Source organism: Scylla paramamosain, unplaced genomic scaffold (genome assembly GCF_035594125.1).
Source record: "Scylla paramamosain isolate STU-SP2022 unplaced genomic scaffold, ASM3559412v1 Contig52, whole genome shotgun sequence".
NCBI classification, from domain to species: Eukaryota; Metazoa; Arthropoda; class Malacostraca; order Decapoda; family Portunidae; genus Scylla; species Scylla paramamosain.
In genome coordinates, this window is record NW_026973717.1 from 515,302 (window position 1) to 533,634 (window position 18,333).

At 42.9% G+C, this 18,333-nt stretch overlaps 1 protein-coding gene across 1 annotated transcript in view; it reads right to left on the reverse strand.

Moving 5' to 3' along the window:
* Positions 1-18,333, reverse strand: part of LOC135098251 (calcium-dependent secretion activator-like) — a 204,616-nt gene that overhangs the window by 175,835 nt on the left and 10,448 nt on the right. The window contains exon 2 of the mRNA XM_064000517.1: positions 4,432-4,600. Coding sequence (XP_063856587.1) covers positions 4,432-4,505 — 74 coding nt within the window. The 5' untranslated portion in view covers positions 4,506-4,600. The remainder of the gene's footprint in view (positions 1-4,431; positions 4,601-18,333) is intronic.

Below are 18,333 nucleotides of genomic sequence, written 5' to 3' on the forward strand. Positions count from 1 at the left end.
GGCCAGACGCCAGCCCGCCCTGCAGCAGAAGGGAGCGGCAGCAGACGAGCAGTGGCAGAACTGCTGCAGGATAATGAATCCAATGCCCTCCCTGCTCCAGTCTGTGAGGGCAACTGTGGGGCGGGTTTTGTCGTAATATGCCAGGCCGTCCTTTGCAAGCTGGCATATGGTGTCCTGAGCGCGGCGGAATTTCTCCTGCAGGTGCTCGTCCCAGTACACAGTCTTTCCGCACGGCTTCTTCAGGAGCTCCCTGAAGGCGTTCATGATTGGGGCTGTGGCGAGGAATGGGGCAAGTTGATTGACAAACCCGTACCACGACCTGATGTCTGAGATGGAGGGCTTGTCAGGCATCCTGAAGCTTTTGATTGCCGCTAAGCGCTCGTCTGTGGGTTTGTACTCCTCCCAGCCGAGGCGAAAACCCACGAAATCCACCTCCCTCCGTGCGAACTGGAATTTTTCAGGCTTCAAAGTAATCCCCTTGGCTGCACAGGTCGCCAGAAACTCGTACGTGTGCCAGAATGCGTCTTCGATGTTGCTGTCGTAGAGGAGGGTGTCGTCGATACACTTGTGCTTCCTCACGATGCCTTGGATGGCGTCATTGAAGCGCTTTGTGTATGCGTCGCCAGCAGAACAGTGGCCCATGGGGGTCCGGAGGTACCGGAACCTCCCCCATGGGGTGATGAAGGTGGTGAGACTTCGACTCTCCTCGTCCAGCCTGACTTGGTGGTACCCCAAATAAGCGTCAGCCACTGTCTTAAAGCAATGTTTGGGGACACTAGACACCATGTCGAAGGGGGCGGGGGTGTGGTGTGTCTCTCTGCGGCATGCGGCGTTGAGGCGCTGGTAATCGACGGTGCGCCGCGGTTGCCCTGATTTCTTTGCAACCACAACCATGCGGGCACACCACTCCGTGGGTTCCCCTGCCGGGACGGGCTCGATGACGCCTCGCCGTACGTCGTCTTCAAGCTGGGCTTTCACCTCGTCCTCCCAGTGTTTCGGCACCGAGGCGGGCGTGTGGCAGGCGTAGGGGACAGCGTTGGGTGCCAGGTGGATGTGGTGAGGCTCGCCGTCCATCACGGGCAGCGGGCTCCTTGTGGTGTTGAAGGCGGAGGCCGAGAAGTGTTGTAGTAGCCACTCCTCTAGCCGTCGTACGTGCTCCTCGTGTGGCGGGAATGGTATCGTGGCGGGCTTGGCAGGCGGCTGAGCAGGCTCGGCGGTCGTGTCACGCGCTTCCACTGCTTGCACTGTCGGCAGGGAGTGGTGAGGGAAGCCGGCGGGCACCAGCCCCAGCTCCTTGCACGCGCTCAGTGACAGGAACAGCGACCTGGCGGAGGGTACGAAGTATACTTCTTGCTGTGTAGCATGGCCACCAAGGTAAATGTCACACCGGCACGATCCGAGGCACCGTAAGGGCAAGTCCGCTACATCCCGCAAGCCTGCACGTCCCTGTAGCTGCGTGGGTTGTATGTTGAGACTGGACAGGAGGGCCGCCCCCGCGACGCACACCTGGGCGCCGGTGTCCGCCACAGCTGCTGTGCGGTGTTTGGCCCCCTTGCCAAGCGCCACTGTTACCTCTATGGTGGGTTGGCGGGACACGTTCGCGCCTGCCGTTGTCACTGATCCCGAGACGGCGTAGGCAGGTGCAGTGCCGTGTGGGCGCTTGGAGCTCCTGCAGCACCTCTTGAAGTGACCTTTCTTACGACAGGCGACGCAGACTGCTTCCCTGGCCGGGCAGGAAGCTCTGTCAGGGGCGTGCGAAGTACCACAGTTCCAGCAAGTACGTGAGGGCTGTGTCTTGCCAGAGGTGGTGGCAGCGGCGGCGTCGAGCGTCTGGTCCCCGTCCTCCTCGGCCCGCACGGTGCCAGCCGCGCGACTGCTTTCCCGCCAACCGCCCACGCCTGTGGTGTGTTGGCGGGCTGCCTCATATGCACAACACATGGCCCTTAGGGCGTCCACACTGCCTAACGAGTCACACGCTTGATACACCTGCTGTTTGAGGCCCGTGTCGCGGATGCCTACCACAAGCTTTTTCAATAGCAAGTACTCAGAGAGGTTGAGGCTGCACTGGGGACACTCGAAAGCGCAGTAGTTGACTTTCTGGGCGCCCCGTACGAAGTAGTCACTAACACACTCGTCCTGCCCTTGGCTGACACCGAAAAACTCTGCCCACTGCACTGCCGGGCTGGAGGAGCGAAGCACTAGGTTACCAATGGCGTCCAGCGCCTCCTGCTGTGTGAGGGCGCTCCACCGGTCGAAGGTGAATCTGGTGTCCAAGGCACGTTGCAGCGGTGGCCCACAGAGGAGTCTGACGTGATGGACCGCTTCCTGGCGTGGCCACTTGCAGAGGAGAAGCCAGCACTCCATGGACCGTTTCCACGACCTGAATGCAGCTGGTGTCATATCCAGGTCGCATTTCTCGGGGGCAGCCGAGAGAGGCACCGGAGGGGCGGGCGCCACGTTGCCTCGTGTGATGAGCGCCGCCATGTTGGCCTGCAAGGTGGTAATGGCTTGTTGCTGGTCACTGATGGTCTGCCTTGCCCGCTGGAGCAGCGGCTGGAGGAACCACTGTCGTCGAGGCCCTAGGCGTCGAGCGAGGGGATCGGCGAGGTAGAGGCATCTTGACCGGTGTAGGTAAGGGTTTCATTGCGCCATGTAAGATAGCTAGGCAGGGGAGCGAGACACAGGGACACACACTTCTCCTTTATTGGGCTCGGTCCGGAACTGAGGATACACTCTTGGCGACAAGCAGTGCTTGGCTTGCCGCCGGGAAAAGATATCGTACACCATATACAAATAATAATTATATCCAATAGTGTTTATGGTCGACCCTTGCTAACCATCATAGCTAACAGAATTTATGAATTTATAAGTCATCAGCCATAATCTCTGTCACCGTCTGCCACAAGAACACACGCTCACAATTTGTGAACTTTACAGTTATGGAATAAAACAGGTTATAGGCATTTATTCCCTTGGATTTAAATTGTTTTGACTTCACAGTACGACTTTAGAGGAAGTTAGATAGTAAAACAGAAATTTGTTTTGAGAGAATTTCCTGAAATTTATTCCCGTCAAAAAGTGTCAACAAAATTTAATGTAGTACAACTACAACCTTCTGCTCGCATTGTTTTACAGACAAATGAAGCAGGCTGTGCGAATATTCCCGTTTTTTTTTTTTTTTTCCAAAGCTAAAGAAGGAACTATATAAAGGTCTTCAAGGCATTTATCAACATGATAAATGAAAGAAAATTACGGCCGACAGCCCGACACATGCGGATGGCGCAAGGCAGGGATTTGGTTATGCTTAAGAAAACTGATCGTACCACTCTCTGCAATGATTTATAACTATACTTTATGTCGCAAAGAAGAACATTATTTACTTATAATTACCAATCTTTATTGTTGTATTCATGAAAAGAAAAAAAAAAAAATGCTGAGGATCATGTGGTGGGAGGGCCTGCACACAGGAGTCGGCGCATGTGCGAGCAGTCTCACCTCGTGATTGGTGTGAGAAGTCTTGCCTTATGATTGGCTGCCACCTTCTCATCAGCTAACCTAACACCTAACCTAACGGAAATAATGTGTTATAATAAATAAGAGACCCTATCCAGTAATTTGGTACAGGGTGGTTGGGTTAAAGTTGGGTTAAGGTTAGGTTAGGTTAGTTAGGTTAACTGATGAGAAGGTGGCAACCAATCACGTGGCGAGACCACGCACATGCACAGAGAGTGTGTGGGGACTTTCCTGCGTGCAGGCCCTCCTGTTGTGGTACGTACGGCCATGTTGCCATTGTGTTGACACACTTCTAAAAGTCATTAGCAGCGCTAAGACAGGTTGAACCCAGTATTAGCATCATTTTATAGTTGTCCATAGGAGTATAAGGTCGACCATAACAGTTTATGACGGAGTTATGTCTGAAATGCACGGTGTGTGATTGAGAGGGAAGTAACAGCAAACTTGAATGAAGATTTTTTTTCCAGCTGGCCAACTTTTGTGTAAAATTCAGTTGGCTGGTGAATCTGACAGTTTATCCAGACCATAGCATACGCCCCAATTTGAGTCGGTCGGTGTTGAAATGCAACCATCTTGGACTGTATAAATGATCCAATAAATACTGTTTCGTCTGTTTGGTATCGTAATAAACTAAAACACTTGAAGCAGTAAGCATTTTCTATTACTATTTTTGTAGTTAATTAAAAATAATAAGCCATTAATATAAAGACAGAATATTTCAGATGATATTTTCTGCAACAATATATTGGCACTGTCCATTTTTGAGGATCCACATCAGTCAGGAAGTTACCAAATCAGCAAGGGAGCCACCCTAGGAGATACCCTGGTGGAGGTACCAATCCTGCCCAGTACATATCATCATGGGGTGACGTGCTGCCTGGCACACATGACCTCGCTCATGCTGGCGCCAACACTCACCTGACTCTCTTTTCCACGTTGTGTTTGAAGACCTCCCTTAGGTCATGCTGGGAGCAGGCACCGGAAGTCACCATGGAAGCGAGGCGCTCGTTCTTGAGGGATAATAACTCTGCACGGCGTTGATGAAGGCTTCGTCTGCTGCTATCTGCAGCTCTCCTTTCAGAAAGCTCTGTGGAAAAGACAAAGTGAGTATCAATAATTATTGCTAGGCTTATTAATTTACTTCATCTACCAATTACAGTAGTAACTATTCTCTCTCTCTCTCTCTCTCTCTCTCTCTCTCTCTCTCTCTCTCTCTCTCCTTTCACATTTTCATTCTCCACCTCAGTGTTTTCATTCCACCTTCCTCTTTCCCATACTACCAACACCAGATTAACGTTAAAGCTTTTCCTGTCTTCTCCTTCCACCTTCCTCTCCACCCCTTCCCCTACACGCTGCTATCCTCCATTTGTTATCTTTCTTCTTATCTTCATTCCTCACATTAACTTCCTCATTTATCATTTTCTTTCTGTTAAGTTTTGTTCTCTTCACTTTATATCTTCTTACAACTATCTTTCTGCCTTCCTTTCTACATGATTTAGTACACGGGTCCGTCTTCAAAATTTCCCTCCGCCATTCCACTTCCACAGTCTCCCCTTTTCCCCCATTCCATCTTGTGTCGTTTTTCCCTTCCTTCTTCCATTTATCATTATTCTCATAAACCCAACATGGGGAGAGAGAGAGAGAGAGAGAGAGAGAGAGAGAGAGAGAGAGAGAGAGAGAGAGAGAGAGAGAGAGAGAGAGAGAGAGAGAGAGAGAGAGATGACATACAGGAAAACATATCTTGATAGTAAAATAATTTTCCACAAACTTCTGATTTCTCTTTGTTCCTCTTGTTCTGATCTCTCTCTTGACTTTCTTACAGTTCTAGAAATACATAATTCAGTCTACATATTTTGGTTTCATCGTCTCTTTAAATTTTCTTGTTCTTTAATCTTCTTTACGACATTCTGCTTTGCTTTCATTTTTTTTTCTTGTCTCTGTTTCACCAGCACGCCCAGGTCACTCGCTAGTCACATATGTTCCCTTTCATTCATCATACAAAGCATCCACCTGTACTGAACGAAAAAAAAAAAACCCTTTTCTGTAATAAAAACCCACTGTCCTTTTGTTACTTTTAATTGGTATTGTTCTTTCCCATTCATTACACGATACACCCCTTCATTATCTGAAAACTCCACTGCCTTCACCAAACTTAGCTTTCCAATTCATTAAACACATCGCGCTCTCCCTTCGGTAATAAGAAAAGTTTCCTTTCCTTTATTAGATCACATCTTCACTTCTTTATTAATCACAAACCACGCCTTTTTAAATTACTAGTTAAACATTCCATTACCCTAATTACAAACACTACCCCATTTATAATTAAAGATTAAATCTACTAACACTAAAAGAAAACACCTTTCACGGAACTAACTTTGCTCTCCCTCTCACTTCGTTATGTGGAAGGGATAGATGGGAAGAATCGGTGGCCGGAAGAGATTTATGGAGACAATTTTTTAGCCCGGTGGAGAGAGAGAGAGAGAGAGAGAGAGAGAGAGAGAGAGAGAGAGAGAGAGAGAGAGAGAGAGAGAGAGAGACTGAGTACGCGGAAAATGTGACAGTAAATTTTCTTACAACTTTAAGAAAAAAAAATACACACCAGGGCAAATATAAGATAAATATTTTAATAAAGCATGGAGACAGGTTACAACAAATATGAATGTGATGAAATCCTTACATAAATAAATAAAGATGAGCATATGTGCTGGGACGAAGGCAGAGAGAGAGAGAGAGAGAGAGAGAGAGAGAGAGAGAGAGAGAGAGAGAGAGAGAGAGAGAGAGAGAGAGAGAGAGAGAGAGAGAGAGAGAGAGAGAGAGAGAGAGAGAGAGAGAGAGAGAGAGAGAGAAAGAAAGAAAGAAAGAAAGAAAGAAAGAAAGAAAGAAAGAAAGAAAGAAAGAAAGAAAGAAAGAGAGAGAGAGAGAGAGAGAGAGAGAGAGAGAGAGAGAGAGAGAGAGAGAGAGAGAGAGAGAGAGAGAGAGAGATTGGGAAACACATAAAGAAAAAGGTTGAAGAGAAAAGATTACACAATAATGTACAAAGGATCTACCAGTGAGAAAAACCGTATAAATGAAAGCCAAAAATAAAGTTACAGAGGGAGGATGAGACATAGTAAGCCCCTGATGGAACATGGAAACTATAAAGGGAACTAAGATGGTGGCAAAGTGCTTGGAAAGATAATAGAAAAGAAGAGAGGAAAATGTTTAGAAAGATAATAAAAAAGGAGCAAAGATCCCATGAAAGAAGCAAGAACAATCTTTGAGTTCCTGATCGTTCAGTGAGTGTGAGATCTAAGTATCCAAGTAGTAGATAGTAAGGAATTCGATGACTACTCTGTTTGGCACCTAATTTATCTTTTGCACTAGGTATTTTTTGTCACAATTCCTTAACCCTTTCACTACAATACGAAACAGTTAACAACATCAGAAAAAACGCGTTAAATCTTTATAAGCATCTACAAAAAAGATAGGGATAAAAAAAACAGATTTTGTAATTTCTACCCAGTTTAAAGATTGGAGGTGGCTGTAGAACAAGTACAGATGTCTCAAAGTAATTACCAATAAAGGAAAAATGTACTAAATAGCAGTCAAAGGGTTGAACATTGCGAAGAGAGTGGTATGTTATGGTCGCCTACGTCTTCAGAGGTACGGCACCACAGAAGATGATGATGATGATCAAAATTTAAACAGGCCTCGCTGTTCTATGTGTGTGTGAGGCATGCAGGTGTGAGTGGCGGTCGTTCTAATAAGGAGGCACACATCATGATGACTATTAGGCATCAGGAATTTAGTAGAGTTTAGAACTGACGGGTCTTTTATACCAGAAATTTCTAAGTCGTAATTAGTTTCTCGCTTATTAATTCTAGTTAATTAATTTCTTAATGCTGTTACTACCAAGTCAATCATGATGAATGTGCGGCATCAGAAATTAAGTAGAGATTAGAACTGACAGGGACTTGATGCCAGCAATCCTCAAGTCTTAATTAGTTTCTCGCTTATTGATTCTAGAGAATTAATTTCTTAGTGTTGTTGCTACCAAGTAACATTACGTAATATGTTATGTTGTGCTTCGTGCCATTCATGTTCAGTTTTCTCCACAACATGATGTTTCTACAAGAAGGCTTTGGATATGTATGGAGGACGTTGCAAAGAGCACGAGATGAGGGCAGGACAGCTCCACAGCCCATCATGATCACGTGCCTCCAGTGTCTCCATGTCACCGCGTTTTTTTTTATTTTTTTTTATATAGGAAGGACACTGGCCAAGGGCAACAAAAATCCAATAAAAAAAAAATATGCCCACTGAAATGCCAGTCCCATAAAAGGGTCAAAGCAGTGGTCAAAAATTGATGAATATCAAGTGTCTTGAAACCTCCCTCTTGAAGGAATTCAAGTCATAGGAAGGTGTAAATACAGAAGCAGGCAGAGTTTACCAGAGTTTACCAGAGAAAGGAATGAATGATTGAGAATACTGGTTAACTCTTACGTTAGAGAGGTGGACAGAGAAAGAAGAAAGTCTTGTGCAGCGAGGCCGCGGAAGGAGGGGAGGCATGCAGTTAGCAAGATCAGAAGAGCAGTTAGCATGAAAATAGCGGTAGAAGACAGCTAGATATGCAACATTGCGGCGGTGAGAGAGAGGCTGAAGACAGTCAGTTAGAGGAGAGGAGTTGATGAGACGAAAAGCTTTGGATTCCACCCTGTCTAGAAGAGCAGTATGAGTGGAACTCCCCCCAGATATGTGAAGCATACTCCATACATGGACGGATAAGGCCCTTGTACAGAGTTAGCAGCTGGGGGGGGGGGGTGAGAAAAACTGGCGAAGACGTCTCAGAACACCTAACTTCATAGAAGCTGTTTTAGCAAGAGATGAGATGTGAAGTTTCCAGTTCAGATTATAAGTAAGGGACAGACCGAGGATGTTCAGTGTAGAAGAGGGGGACAGTTGAGTGTCATTGAAGAAGAGGGGATAGTTGTCTGGAAGGTTGTGTTGAGTTGATAGAAGGAGGAATTGAGTTTTTGAGGCATTGAACAATAGCAAGTTTGCTCTGCCCTAATCAGAAATTTTAGAAAGATCAGAAGTCAAGCTTTCTGTGGCTTCCCTGCGTGAAATGTTTACCTCCTGAAGGGTTGGACGTCTATGAAAAGACGTGGAAAAGTGCAGGGTGGTATCATCAGCATAGGAGTGGATAGGACAAGAAGTTTGATTTAGAAGATCATTAATGAATAATAAGAAGAGAGTGGGTGACAGGATAGAACCCTGAGGAACACCACTGTTAATAGATTTAGGAGAAGAACAGTGACCGTCTACCACAGCAGCAATAGAACGGTCAGAAAGGAAAGTTCAGATGAAGTTACAGAGAGAAGGATAGAAACCGTAGGAGGATAGTTTGGAAATCAAAGCTTTGTGCCAGACTCTATCAAAACCTTTTGATATGTCCAAAGCAACAGCAAAAGTTTCACCAAAACCTCTAAAAGAGGATGATTAAGACTCAGTAAAGAAAGCCGGAAGATCACCAGTAGAGCGGCCTTGACGGAACCCATACTGGCGATCAGATAGAAGGTTGTGAAGTGATAGATGTTTAAGAATCTTCCTGTTGAGGATAGATTAAAAAACTTTAGATAGGCAGAAATTAAAGCAATAGGACAGTAGTTTGAGGGATTAGAACGGTCACCCTTTTTAGGAACAGGTTGAATGTAGGCAAACTTCCAGCAAGAAGGAAAGGTAGATGTTGACAGACAGAGCTGAAAGAGTTTGACTAGGCAAGGTGAAAGCACGGAGGCACAGTTTCGGAGAACAATAGGAGGGACCCCATCACGTCCATAAGCCTTCCGAGGGTTTAGGCCAGCGAGGGCATGGAAAACATCATTGCAAAGAAATTTCATACATGGCATGAAGTAGTCAGAGGGTGGAGGAGAGGGAGGAACAAACCCAGAATCGTCCAAGGTAGAGTTTTTAGCAAAGGTTTGAGCGAAGAGTTCAGCTTTAGAAATAGATGTGATAGCAGTGGTGCCATCTGGTTGAAATAGAGGAGGGAAAGAAGAAGAAGCAAAGTTATTGGGAATATTTTTGGCTAGATGCCAGAAATCACGAGGGGAGTTAGATCTTGAAAGGTTTTGACATTTTCTGCTAATGAAGGAGTTTTTGGCTCGTTGAAGAACAGACTTGGCATGGTTCTGGGCAGAAATATAAAGTGCATGAGATTCTGGTGATGGAAGGCTTAAGTACCTTTTGTGGGCCACCTCTCTATCATGTATAGCATGAGAACAAGCTGTGTTAAACCAAGTTTTAGAAGGTTTAGGACGAGAAAAAGAGTGAGGAATGTATGCCTCCATGCCAGACACTATCACCTCTGTTATGCGCTCGGCACACAAAGACAGGTCTCTGACACGGAAGCAGTAGTCATTCCAAGGAAAATCAGCAAAATACCTCCTTAGGTCCCCCCAACTAGCAGAGGCAAAATGCCAGAGGCACCTTCGCTTAGGGGGATCCTGAGGAGGGATTGGAGTGATAGGGCAAGATAAAGATAAGAGATTGTGATCGGAGGAGCCCAACGGAGAAGAAAGGGAAGAAAGGGTGACAGCATAAGCAGAAGGATTAGAGGTCAGGAAAAGGTCAAGAATGTTGGGCTTCGATCTTACTTGTTACCTCTTCTTGTTGTTAAGGCCGCGATCTTACTTGTTATTTCTTGTTGTTGTTAGGGCTTCGATCTTGTTATCTCAGGACCGCGATCTTGTTGTCTCAGGGCAGCGATCTTACTTATTACCTTTTGTTGTTAGCACCGCGATCTTACTCATTACTTCTTGGTGTTGTTAGGTATGCGATCTTAATCGTTATCTCTTGTTGTCTTCTTATGCAAGGAGTGACGAGCATCATCAGTTCTACCGCCTTATGTTAGTAAGCTCTGCAAGGTTTTTTATGCAATTTGCTTCCTCTTTGTCACTTCAGATTTTCTCTGTGTCACCACGCCGTCATAAAAAAAGAAAGGAAGAGAGAGAGAGAAAGAAAAAAAAAGGGACGTTGAAATTTGGTATTCTCTATGCTCTCGTTACTGCATGGGATTTTGTATCCAATTTTGTTTACTGCTTATTTTCTGCCCTGTGGCATTTCTTCTATGCTATTAAAACTTGCTGTTCTTGCTGCTGCTGCGGTTACTGCAGCTGCTGCTCCTGCTGCTGTTACTACTACTACTACTGCTGCTATTGCTACTACTACTAGTACTACTGCCTCTACAACCTCTACTTTTACTGTTCTTACCGTTATAAATGAAGATGACGAGGATGATTATAATAAAAAATGACGCTTGTATAATTTTGGTAGAGTACATTAGAAGTGGACTTGTCGCTTCATGGCGATCATTGTCCTCCTCCTCCTCCTCCTCCACCTCATCATCATCATCTCATCATCTCCTCACATCATCATCATCATTTCATCATCTCCTCCTCCAGTAAATGTGAACGTTTGGATAAAGTCTGATGCGGTAATTGTTATCAGAAGGAATCCTTCTATTGGTAATCGAAATTCATGTATACAGAAGAGAAATTTAATAATCTACCAGAGAAAGGCCATCCTTATATAAATCTTACATATATCAACACATCTTGTCCAAAAGTACGCAACCATCATCAGCAATAACTCTAAATGATATGAAGAACATATCAAGACAACTGTCAAGACAATACGAGGTGTGTCATTAAAGTTCCAGGACTGATGTCCTAAAAGATGAATTTCAAACCCAAGCCACAAACCACCATATTTCCCCTTCAAAGTAATCCTTCTGGAGTATATATATATATATATATATATATATATATATATATATATATATATATATATATATATATATATATATATATATATATATATATATATTATAAGGGCACTGGTCAAGGGCAACAAAAAGTGCGAAGAATAGACCTACTTAGATTGCCAGTCCTCAAAGAGAGGTCCAAAAGAACTATCCAAAATTAAAGGATAAGTTATGTGAGAAAACGAAGTGATTATGAATACAGACAGAACTTAGTTGTTGATACCTGAACTTGCCTCGCTCTGGGTTGTGCAGCAGTAATGACCGGTCAGTCATAGTGGTGCGGTATCCACACCACTATACATCAGCCGAGGGTGATGTAAAGATCGTCAAGAAGTTTCTGGTGCGGAAAGGCAGGATGGATATCATAATGCAGGAGGGGTTTCTAAGGGGAGGGAGAGGATGATGCATAAGGCTCGCTGACGGACAAGAAAAAAAAGGTGAAGTAGGGACAATACGATGCAGTTTTTTTTTTTTCCTGTTTCTTTTATTGTTGTCATTACCATCAAATGCAAAGAGAAACACGCCACCGTTGCCACTATTATTATTATTATTATTATTATTATTATTATTATTATTAGTAGTAGTAGTAGTAGTAGTAGTAGTAGCAGCAGCAGTAGTGGTAATTTTCAATGGAATGTAGGGCAAGGAGCAAATTTTAACACGCAAAGCAAATATTACTGAGACAATCCTCCTGTCACGTTTGTTTAATTGACTTGATAATTGCATTCCGCGGCGTGTGAATGTGTCAACTAAAGCTTTTTTTCTTTACCTGGCTGTGTGTGTGTGTGTGTGTGTGTGTGTATGTGTGTGTGTGTGTGTGTGTGTGTGTGTGTGTGTGTGTTTATAGGCAGGGTCTCTCTCTCTCTCTCTCTCTCTCTCTCTCTCTCTCTCTCTCTCTCTCTCTCTCTCTCTCTCTCTCTCTCTCTCTCTCTCTCTCTCTCTCTAAGAATTAGTTGGATTTCTTTTTGTTGATCTCAGCAGTGTCGAAGCGACGCTGGAAGGAGAAAACTTCTCTCGTCCTGGCGCTTCTTCTCTTCACCTGTTAACTTATTTTTCATCAAGATCTGTACTGTGCAAACTAGTTAATCGCCCATTTTTCCCGTTATTTCTTTTTCGTGATGTTGTTAAGTTATGGTGAGTCTTGCATCCGTGCTTGTTTCCCGCTGTCGATGCAGTCCTGTGTATGCATCCCCCAGGAGGAACCCAGGCGCTCGCCCACGCCCACGTACTTTGATTTACGGCGAAAGTTTAAGCTTTGTGTTTGGATGACAGCCCCTGTCTAGACTGTGTGCTAGGACGAAGAGAGAGAGAGAGAGAGAGAGAGAGAGAGAGAGAGAGAGAGAGAGAGAGAGAGAGAGAGAGAGAGAGAGAGAGAGAGAGAGAGAATATTTTTGTCGCATCTCAGAGGAAACGCTTCTCTATTCCCGTTACTATTGTTGTAATACTTATCGCCTCTCATGGAGGTAAGAAGTAAAGTACAACATCGAAAAACTATATCTGAACTCACCTCTTCTCTTTGTCTTCAGCTGTAACCCATTACTTTATGGGATTGGTGTTTCTTGCAAGCCTTTTCCAATTCTCCTGTTTTGCGTATCCTGCTCCCTTGAAAAACCACATCATAGCTGTTACATAGATTTTTTTTTAAATATATATATATATATATATATATATATATATATATATATATATATATATATATATATATATATATATATATATATATATATATATATATATATATATATATATATATATATATATATATATATATATATATATATATATATAAAGTGAACCCCTGTCATTGTCCCTTCATCATTGAGGTGTTTCCTTTCCTGTCACAGCTTCATGCTTTGAAAGATCTGACCAGAATAGGTAACACCATTCCATGTATGTTGAAAAGAGACCAAGCATGTGCAGTACGCCGTGCTCTTTATGTGGACGGTGTGCTGCTGATCAGATCCATCATCAAACAGCAATAAGTGGTTACTGAAATATAAACCAATAAATGTAAAGTGATATGCATATTATAATAATAGTACTGAATATAGTTATACATTGTAGATCAATTCATTAATGAATTATAGAACAAAAAAGAATTTTCATGCCATCACTAGTGACCTCAGGATTAGTTCATATTGTTGACCTGGAGGTCAGAAAAGCTAATATGTGATGGGGTTTCACTACACTTACCTTGGGAGAACAGAACTCCAGAAGTGATTCCACAAATCAACTTGCTAGATCTCATTTAGAATATGCCGCTTAATTCTGGTCATCTCGTCTCGTAAAAGATGAATCTAAATTGGAATTAATTCAAGGAAAAGCTACAACATAAAATTATTGCTCTATGTAATATATTTTACGAAGAAAACCCCAGGAAACCTGAACATATTTTCTCTAAATAATCATAGTCTGTGAAGACTGTGATTATTTAAAGACTAAAAGACAACAGTTTTAATCTCTTGAACCCTGTTCCCTGATTATAACAAGGTAGATTGGTTTAAAATTTGCTGATGAAGCCGCCTCTCCTTTTTTCCCTTCAAAGCATGTTCTGGCAGGCAGCAGTACGAGTGATTCAGCTCTCCTTTTTTACATTATTTTCATTATTTATGTGCTTTTCCCTTGGCACCTTTGCAATTGTATTCACGTACCTCCATAAAACAGTAAAGTAGACTTCTGTCCCGAGAGAATGCCTTCTGTACGAAAGAGTACTTGGCAACACGTCACAGCTTAGGAAACGATGGGGAGTTTTAATTTTCGTTTCCCTAGTAAAGCTGTGCGACAACAACCTCGCTACATCCCATAATGTTAAGTGCTTGCCATCCTTCATGAACATTGTACATTACTTCTCACTCTTACCCAGGAAGCGACAGACGGTGGCTTACACACCTTAAAAAGATAGAGCAGAAGAAAGCATTTGAAGAGACTATCAAGAAGGGGAGGGAGAAAAGCGTAAAACATTCGAGAGAAGGGAATTCTTAGTATTATAGTCACATTGGAAGCATTGTGTCACCAAACAGGTTATGCTTATGAAACACAGCAATGTCAGCAGTTAATACGCAAACCGACGTTGGAATAGCAGATTATGAGGTTGGGATAATACAAAGGCTTGGTGGGGAACTAGCAGGGATATGATGGGGAGTACGAGTATTAAGGGTGCGAGAAAGGAATTAAGTGGTAAAATGTTGTGTGTAGAGGCTTTGGAGGCAGTGATGAGTGAAGAGGGGGTAGGAGGGAGAGGCGAAGACTGGAAGTAGATAGTATTGACCGTTATTCCTTGTGCCGCCGTCTGTCTCAACACACTTTTGTAGACACTTACTTGTTGCGACAGGGACAGCAGAAAGAGTGACTACCGGGAAGTGTTGCAGCAAAAATCACGAACTTTTACATTCCCAACAAGTGAGAGGCATAGTATCCTCACCTGCCGCTGACTTATCTAGAAATAAAACAGGATGTGTAAAATATCTATATTTTTTTTTTTATTTTAAAAGGTGCTGAAGCTTAATTTGGTAAAGTTAATAGGCTAAGAAGGTAGATTTGAGATCGTCTTACAAATTTTCTAACTCTCCGGCCCGCCCGTGTTGCCTTTCAAAAGCTGGGTAGGGAAGTGTTGGGGACGCAGAGGTGAGAGGGAGTGTTTACAGGGGAAGGGATGGTAGAGTGGTGGTGCGTCACCAGTGGCAACAGTGGAAGAGGTTTGGTGTTGACTGATGACTGTGTGGGTAGAGGTAGAGGACGGGGGGGAGTTTTCAACGAATGTCAGCATAATGTATCGAATCCTTCTTCCTCGTTGTTGTTGCTGTTGTTGTTGTTGTTGTTGTTGTTGTTGTTGCTGTTTTTGTTGTTGTTGTTGTTGTTATTACTATTATTATTATTATTATTATTATTATTATTATTATTATTATTATTATTATTATAATGGTAATAATAATAATAATAATAATAATAATAATAATAATAATAATAATAATAATAATATTAATATAGTAGTAGTAGTAGCAGCAGCAACAGGGTTGGCATTACATATCAAAATTTAGTTCCATATCATATTGATAATTAAGGTTTATTAAGGTTGGCATTAAAAAACCCACCCCCATAAAAAGAAAAAAAGAAAAAAAATGCCTGTTTTTTTTTCTATATTTAACATCAATATTTAGTTCTATATCATAATGATAAATAAGTTTTATATATGTACATATACATAAATAATGTAAAAGTAGTCAAGTCTGAACCGTTCATTTCCTGTAAAGCACAAGTTAACACAGGTTTTGTCCAACTGGATCAACCTGTATTAGCATGAACTAAACAAGTGTCTGATCTTCATTAAAAGAGTGTCGAAATCTTTCAAGATCTATCTCCCCTTTTAACTTCTGGCACTCAGTCAAAAATATCTCCAATAACTTTGTGTCTTCATCTTTCCTTCCTTTATTTCAATCTGATGGCACCACTGCCATCTCATTTATTTCTAAAGCTGAACGCTTCACTCAAACCTTTGCTAAAAAACCCACCTTTGATAATTCAGGGCTTCTTCCTTCCTCTCCTCCACCCTCTGACTACTTCACGCTACCTATTAAAATTCTTCGCAATGATGTTTTCCATGCCCTCGCTGACCTTAACCCTCAGAAAGCTTACGAACCTGATGGGATCCCTTCCATTGTTCTTCGAAACTGTGCCTCTGTGCTTGCACCTTGCCTAGTCAAACTCTTCCAACTCTGTCTATCAACATCTACCTTTCCTAGTCAAACTCTTCCAACTCTGTCTGTCAACATCTGCCTTTCTTTCTTGCTGGAAGTTTGCCTAAATCCATCCTGTTCCTAAAAAGGATCACTATTTTAATCCGTCAAAACCACAGTCCTATTGCTTTAATTTCCTGCCTGACTAAAGGTTTGAATCTATCCTCAACAGGAAGATTCTTAAACATCTATCACTTCACAACTTTCTATCTGATCGCTAGTATGAGTTCCGTCAAGGCTGCTCTACTGGTGCTTTTCTGGTTTTCCTTACTGAGTCTTGGTCATCCTCTTGTAGGGATTTTGACGAAACTTTTCCTGTTGGCTTAGGCATATCAAAAGCACAAAGCTTTGATTTCTAAACTGCTCCCCTGTGGCTTCTATCCTTCTCTCTGTAACTTCATCTCAAGTTTGCTTTTTAACCGTTCTATTTCTGCTGTGGTAGACGATCACTGTGTTTCTTCTAAATCTATTAATAGTGGCGTTCCTCAGGGTTCTGTCTTGTCACCCACTCTCTTGCTATTATTCTTTAATGATCTTCTAAACCAAACTTCTTGTTCTGTCCACTCCTACGCTGATGATACCACCCTGCACTTTTCCATGGCTTTTCGTAGACGTCCAACCCTTGAGGAAGTAAACAGTTCTTGCAGGGAAGCCACAGAACGCCTGACTTCTGAGCTCTCTAAAAATCTAGTATTATTCAATGCCTCAAAACTCAATTCCTCCATCTATCAACTATCTATCATTCCAGACAACTATCCCCTCTTCTTCAATAACACCCAACTGTCTCTCTCTTGTACACTGAACATCCTCGGTCTGCCCTTTACTTATAATCTAAACTGGAAATTCCACATCTCATCTCTAGTTGAAGCAGCTTCTATAAAGTTAGGCGTTCTGAGTTGTCTCCACCAGTTTTTTTCACCTCCCCACCTGCTAACTCTGTATAGGGGCGTTATCTGTTCAGGTATGGGACAGGGTGGAATCAAAAGCTTTTCGTCTCATCAACTCCTCTCTTCTGACTGTCTTCAGCCTCTTTCTTATCGCCGCAATGTTGCATCTTTAGCCATCTTCTACGTACCGCTATTTGCACGCTAACTGCTCTTCTGATTTCGCTAACTACATGCCTCCCCTCTTCCCGCGGCCTCGCTGCACAAGACTTTCTTCTTTCTCTCACCCCTATTATGTCCACCTCTCACATGCAAGAGTTAACCAGTATTCTCAGTCATTCATCCCTTTCTCTGGTAAACTTTGGAACTCACTTCCTGCTTCTGTATTTCCTCCTTTCTATGACTTGAACTCTTTCTGGAGAGAGGTTTCAACACACTTATCCTGTAATTTTTGATCACCGGCACCTCAGTGGAACTTTTTTTATTATATTTTTGTTGCTCCTGGCTGGTGCCCCTCCATGAAAAAAAAAAAAAAAATCAAACGTTTGTTTCACTCTGGATCGCTTTTTAATTGCTTATTTAAACTGATTTACATATAAATATGAAGGATAAACAGAAAATTAATTAAATAAAAAACAATAAAGGCCCCCACAAAAAAAAAAATAAATAAACCCCCATAAAAACAGTGGGTTGGTTTTTTAGTTTAGTTTTTTTTTTTTTTACCCGGGTTTTTTCAAACCCTCAGTAGTAGTAATATGAATATGCTCCGGTACTTGCATATTTGCATAAATTCTTGGCGTGTCCTATGTCGGTGAGAATCAGAGAGGATATTACACCCTTACTGAATTTTAAACTGAGCTCACACTTATCTCGTATCACTAAATGTATTTTTAACCAAAAACTGACAGACTCTGCTAATTCAGATTTTCTTTTCATAGATACGAGGTGTGTCATTAAAGTTCCAGGACTGGTGTCCTAAAAGATGAATTTCAAACCCAAGCCACAAACCACCATATTTCCCCTTCAAAGTAATCCTTCTGGAGTATACAACTGCGCTCCCAACCCTCTACAGTCACTAATCTTTTTCTTACGTGCTTTTAAAATCATGTCCTCTGTTGCAGGTCGTTTAACAATGAGCGCTGAACAGCGAACAAACTTGAAGTTTTTGGTGCAGTTGGGGGAAAACGCCGTCAGAAGCACTGGGTATGCTGCAAAAAGTGTACGGGGATGAGACAATGTCACGCTCACGTGTTTTTGAGTGGTGCAAGAGGTTCAAAGAGGGCCGGGAGGACGTGGAAGATGACCCCAGGAGTGGAAGACCCTCAACGAGCAGGAATGAGGCCAATGTTGAGCGTGTCAAGCAGATGGTGCGTGACGATCGTCGGTTGACTGTTCGAAA